This window comes from Glycine max, chromosome 12 (genome assembly GCF_000004515.6).
Source record: "Glycine max cultivar Williams 82 chromosome 12, Glycine_max_v4.0, whole genome shotgun sequence".
In the NCBI taxonomy this organism is placed as follows: domain Eukaryota; kingdom Viridiplantae; phylum Streptophyta; class Magnoliopsida; order Fabales; family Fabaceae; genus Glycine; species Glycine max.
In genome coordinates this window covers 38,163,370-38,168,465 of record NC_038248.2, presented here as the reverse complement: position 1 = coordinate 38,168,465, position 5,096 = coordinate 38,163,370, and the positions used below count along the sequence as shown (strand labels likewise).

The window sequence follows — 5,096 nt, the reverse complement described above, 5'->3', positions numbered from 1 at the left end:
GATGATAGCCTGTAATAATAATATAATTATTATTTATATACTAATAATAAATAAAAAACAAGAACAAGAGTTAGTTTGATGTGTATATATATAAAAGCCAAGTTGGCTAGAAACCCTGTCAATGTACGTGAGACGTGGTCATGTTGTCATCCGGACGATTATTCCCTTTTATGTGTTTTTTCGTCTCTTGCTTTGGATTAACCTTGCTTGACAGTTTGGTGATCTGAGTGTATATGGACACACGTGCATGGCTATTTACTAATAAGAGTAACAACGTCAAAGCAAAATTAACAAGTTACATAGCCAAGCGATGGACCATAATGGCAAACAAGCTAGCTAGTACCGGCATGCAGTTTTGGTCCCCTTTGATAATTGTCTTATAACAATAACAATAAGAGATGGGGTTGGAGTCTGGTGCATAGTTACCTATAATCACAACTAACTAGCTAACCCTTCATCTTTTCTTGTAATTTAACCCGTTGCATTATTGGTATTCAAACATTTTACAAGATTTTGGCATCTATCAATCTTCTTCAGAAAAAATGACCTGCACTTTCACTTTTACTATGCTTCAAAGACTTGAAAGATTTTACTTTTTGTGAAAAATAAAGATTAAGGAAGGCGTTTGGGTTAATTGGCTTTTCTTTAACCAGTCACACTCACACGAGACACAATGATTTTCACTTTTTGAGAGAAACAGCGTTTTGCTTTGATTTAAAATGGTTGCAAGTGGAGTGTTACAAGGTTAAACATTAATCTAGGAAAAGTAAACAGTTTTTTTTCATAGACGCTTTGGTTATGTTTGTAGCAGTACACCAGTAGGGATATTTTCTTCTTTGTTTAATGTTGAATTGGACAATCTATACATGAAGCACGGCTATATACTTACTATAGATGAAGCAAAGGTTTGTGGCAGAAAAGAAAACTACCAAAAATATAACATGTAAACTCAGAACCAGTTGGATGTAATGCCCTAAGGGCAATACATTAATACTAGATCATGTCATACATGTGACAACAAATATATTTCTACTTTCTAATTGAGCATTATTGCTATACCGGATAAACATAAGCTTTATATGTTTTGTAACTTTTGCTGTCTTTAATTAGTGATCTTTATTGACAAAGCTAATAGATTTACCATCAGGTCAGACCATGGTTAGGTAAAGATGTTTCTAAAATTAACGACTCTAACATAATTTCTCTTACAACAAAGTTCTTCTAGTTCATGTTGGGTATAAACTTTATATATATTGGACAACACAAAAGGGCTGGCTCCTCACTATTTAATAATCTATAAACTTAAATAAAAAAAAAGTCATTGAGAGGATTTGAAAAATAAGGAAACAAAAAGTAACAAATTAAATTATGGGATAATCATTTCCAAATGAAGATAACTTTCTTAGGACCTCATCATATGGGTCATCATACACCTTTGCCCTCACCTCCTTCTCTCTATATTTCACTGACTGACCCCCACCTCTTCACTTTCTTTTTTCTTCTCTCTCCTCTTTTGCTTTTTCGGCCTCCCATAGCATCTTAGTTCTTTTATTCCACCTAAAAGTAGATAATTAAATTGACTCCAACATATGAGAGAGAAAGAGAGATCCCATCTAGCATATATCAGTTCATGTTGTTTTAGGGTTGGAACCATATAATTAATAAGGCTACCTAAGCTACCCCATTCCTTCTACTCTTCTCCTAATTCAAACACACTATACTTCCTCCCACCTTAGTCAAGCTTTAACAACTGTTTTCCAACCTGAGTCAAACTTAGGATTGAAGAAACACCTTAGCACTAAGATGTTAGAAAAGATGGATGATGGAGAAATCTCAAATGTTTTCCCCCACCAGAACCCTTCAATTGCTGCATCTAACAATCATGACCAGCCTCCTATCTTGAAGAGGAAGAGAAATCTCCCTGGAAATCCAGGCAAGTTTGTTATTAATTCTTTCATGGCTTAGCATCTTTTGTTTTCTCTCTACTTTTTTTCATCATCATAGTAAGTATATTCAAAGCTAATTGCCTTTTTCACAAAAAAAAAAAAGAGCAATGGTTAATGGTTTATTATTATGTGAATGAATTAATGAATAATCTCTTGTACATGCACAGATCCTGACGCAGAAGTCATAACCCTATCCCCAAAGACTCTGATGGCCACAAACAGATTCGTGTGTGAGATTTGTCTCAAGGGTTTTCAAAGGGACCAAAACCTTCAACTCCATCGCCGAGGTCACAACCTTCCTTGGAAGTTGAAGCAAAGAACAAGCAAAGAAGTAAGGAAGCGAGTTTATGTGTGTCCAGAGAAGACATGTGTCCACCACCACCCTTCAAGAGCTCTGGGGGACCTAACTGGGATAAAGAAGCACTTCTGCAGAAAGCACGGTGAGAAGAAGTGGAGGTGTGAGAAGTGCTCAAAGCGTTATGCTGTGCAGTCAGATTGGAAAGCACACTCAAAAACATGTGGCACCAGAGAATACAAATGTGACTGTGGCACTATCTTCTCACGGTAAGTAGTCATATCTCTCTCTATCTTATCTTGTGGATCACAAACTGTTATGAGTTATATCCATCTCATACTAATCAAAAAATTTGTGTAAAAGTGGTAGCTTGTCTAGCGGTATGTATAAAAAGCAAATTGAAAAAAATAAATAAATGAATCAAGCAATTACTATCCTTATCTTTGTGACAAAAGAGAAAGAGCATCGCTTTCATCATGCAGTAGTGGTGAGATGAAACCCAAAAAGATGTAGATAAAATGAATCATGATGCTGAAGTCTTTAAACTGTAGCTGGGATATCTTTGTCTCCGACTCCTCCTATGTGTGCTTATGCGTGTATGCTGTCTATTTTACTTTTTGGGAGTAGTAAAAGGAGAAATGAGTCTTAGTGCAGTGAAAAGAACTTGAAAGAACCTACACACTTGCAAGTTTTATTACCTTTTTGCAATCATCTTAAACGACAAAACTTACAAGCTAGTTTGGAATTATGATAGATTACCTTATGTGATTATGAAATTGTCTTAATATCCTTGACTAATCTGGGGAGTCGCGTTATGAACCCTATAGGTTGGGATTGAAATTGTCCCTAATTTTTTGTCTCCTTACTCTTGTTCCCATTAAAAAAAGTGAAATGCTTAAAAAATAAAACTCTCTTGCTTGTTAGTATATTTTTATTGACTAATGTTACTTGTTAATTAATTTGTATTAATGAAAGAGATTTTAACTCACTACACGTCAATCTTACAACTTCCTCTGTTGGTTATTAGTGTTTATTACTTGTTAAATGCTGCCATCTTACTAGAGAAAAATTCTTAAGGGCTCACGAGGCAAAAAAATAAAATAAAAATTATAATACCTTATGATCAGGCCCTTAACTTTTTTTTAAAGGTACGCATTAGCTTGCATGCTTGCTTTTAATTAGTTAAGGAAAATAATTTATGGACACCTAAATCCTAAATAATACCTAGAGAGAGAAAGAGAGAACCATAAGTATATTTGGTAATATAATGTGATAAAAAGGAAAAGATACAGAAAAATGATAGATGTTAATGAAATTTCAATATATAAGAATGTTTATATATATCATTATACTCGGTAGATAATTAATTTACTGTTTGTTATCAATTTTGGTGGAGCAGGAGGGATAGCTTCATCACTCACAGGGCCTTCTGCGATGCCTTAGCAGAACAAACAGCTAGGGTGAACGCAGCATCAAACATTAGCAACTACAGCATCATGCAAAATCCCGTAGGTTCTGACATGGCAACCCATTTTTCATCATTTTTCAAGCCAAATTCATGCCCTGATCAGGAGCCAGCACCAGGTAACCAAACATCTAATAAGGGTCTATCCCTTTGGATGACTCAAACATCTCAGGCTCATCATGAGACAATGGTTAACAACAATAATTTGCATGAATTTTATCAACTTGGGTCTGTTACAAGCCCAACAGCAATTTATGGTACTAGTGGCAATCCACTTGCTTCATGCTCGAATCCACCGCCCTCTAATTACCAGCTAAATTGGGTGCTTGGAAATAAACTCTCCACCAATGGAAGCCATCAAGAGCTAACTAGCACTGCTTCACTTCCACTAGTCAATAACATTGTTAAGGATAACCCAAACCTTCAACTCATAAGTGTCCCTTCCTTGTATAGCTCACAACACCAATCCCACCAAACAACCTCAGCAAACATGTCAGCCACAGCTTTGTTGCAAAAAGCTGCACAAATTGGGACAACTTCATCGGACCCATCATCATTATTCCTTGCGAGCATAGGTTTGAAATGCAACAGTCCAGGCCAAGATGGGAACAAATTTTGTGGCATGTACGGTTCAAGTTCAGTACTCACAAGTCATTGGAGTGAGGCAGAGAATAATAATAATAATAATAATAATCATAATCATTCGGGTGATTTGTCACAAATGCCCCCTACAAAACGACTCCACGTACAGAATGAAGAGAGTGCATGGGGACAGACTAGGGATTTTCTTGGTGTTGGTGCTGCCAACCATTTGCCACCCTTCATCAATCAACGGATGGATTTGAGTTGATATCATGCAATCAAATGTGAAGTTATTTTTCTTTTTATTTCTTTCTTTTTTGTCATCAACGAAAGGGAACATATGATAATAAATGCCAATGGTGGATGAGGTTGGAATTAGTAGGAAAAAATAAGAATATATTTATCTTGAAACTTTGCAAGGAGGAAAAAAGGTGGGAATTGAGTGCTTGATGGAGGCTGAAAAGTTGTTATAAAAACTATTGAAGGGGTGAAATTAAAGAAGAGATATGTCCATGCATATTCTTTTGAATCCTGAAAGCTAAGCCCTTTTTAAAAAATGGGGTGCTTTAATTTTTTGGATAAAGGGGAGGGGGAGGGGTTTGTGGAGTAGTGGGGGCAAAGGATAGGGCCGCTTTTGGACTCCATTATTTGCTCAGTTTCATCTCCGTTGTTGTTGTGGTTGTTGCATGTCAAACTGAACTCAAAAGAGAGAATTTCCAATGACAAAAAAAGCATGATTCTATAGTACGAATAGGCTTTTAACCTGTTGATTATTATAAAATAATAAGATGATGTACCCTTTCATTAA

At 35.9% G+C, this 5,096-nt stretch overlaps 1 protein-coding gene across 1 annotated transcript; it reads left to right on the top strand.

Annotated features, from left to right (window-relative positions):
• Positions 1 to 1,478: 1,478 nt before the first annotated feature.
• Positions 1,479 to 5,096, top strand: LOC100778666 (zinc finger protein MAGPIE). Its single transcript, XM_003539493.5, has 3 exons — positions 1,479 to 1,933; positions 2,114 to 2,510; positions 3,641 to 5,096. The coding sequence occupies exons 1-3, from the start codon at positions 1,804 to 1,806 to the stop codon at positions 4,554 to 4,556; spliced, it is 1,443 nt and encodes a 480-aa protein (XP_003539541.2). The 5' UTR covers positions 1,479 to 1,803; the 3' UTR covers positions 4,557 to 5,096.

Coding starts and splice junctions, on each gene's coding strand:
- LOC100778666 (XM_003539493.5), top strand. CDS start 1,804: ATGTTAGAAAAGATGGATGATGGAGAAATCTCAAATGTTTTCCCCCAC. Junction 1,934..2,113: donor AAATCTCCCTGGAAATCCAG/GCAAGTTTGTTA, acceptor GTACATGCACAG/ATCCTGACGCAGAAGTCATA. Junction 2,511..3,640: donor TGTGGCACTATCTTCTCACG/GTAAGTAGTCAT, acceptor TTGGTGGAGCAG/GAGGGATAGCTTCATCACTC.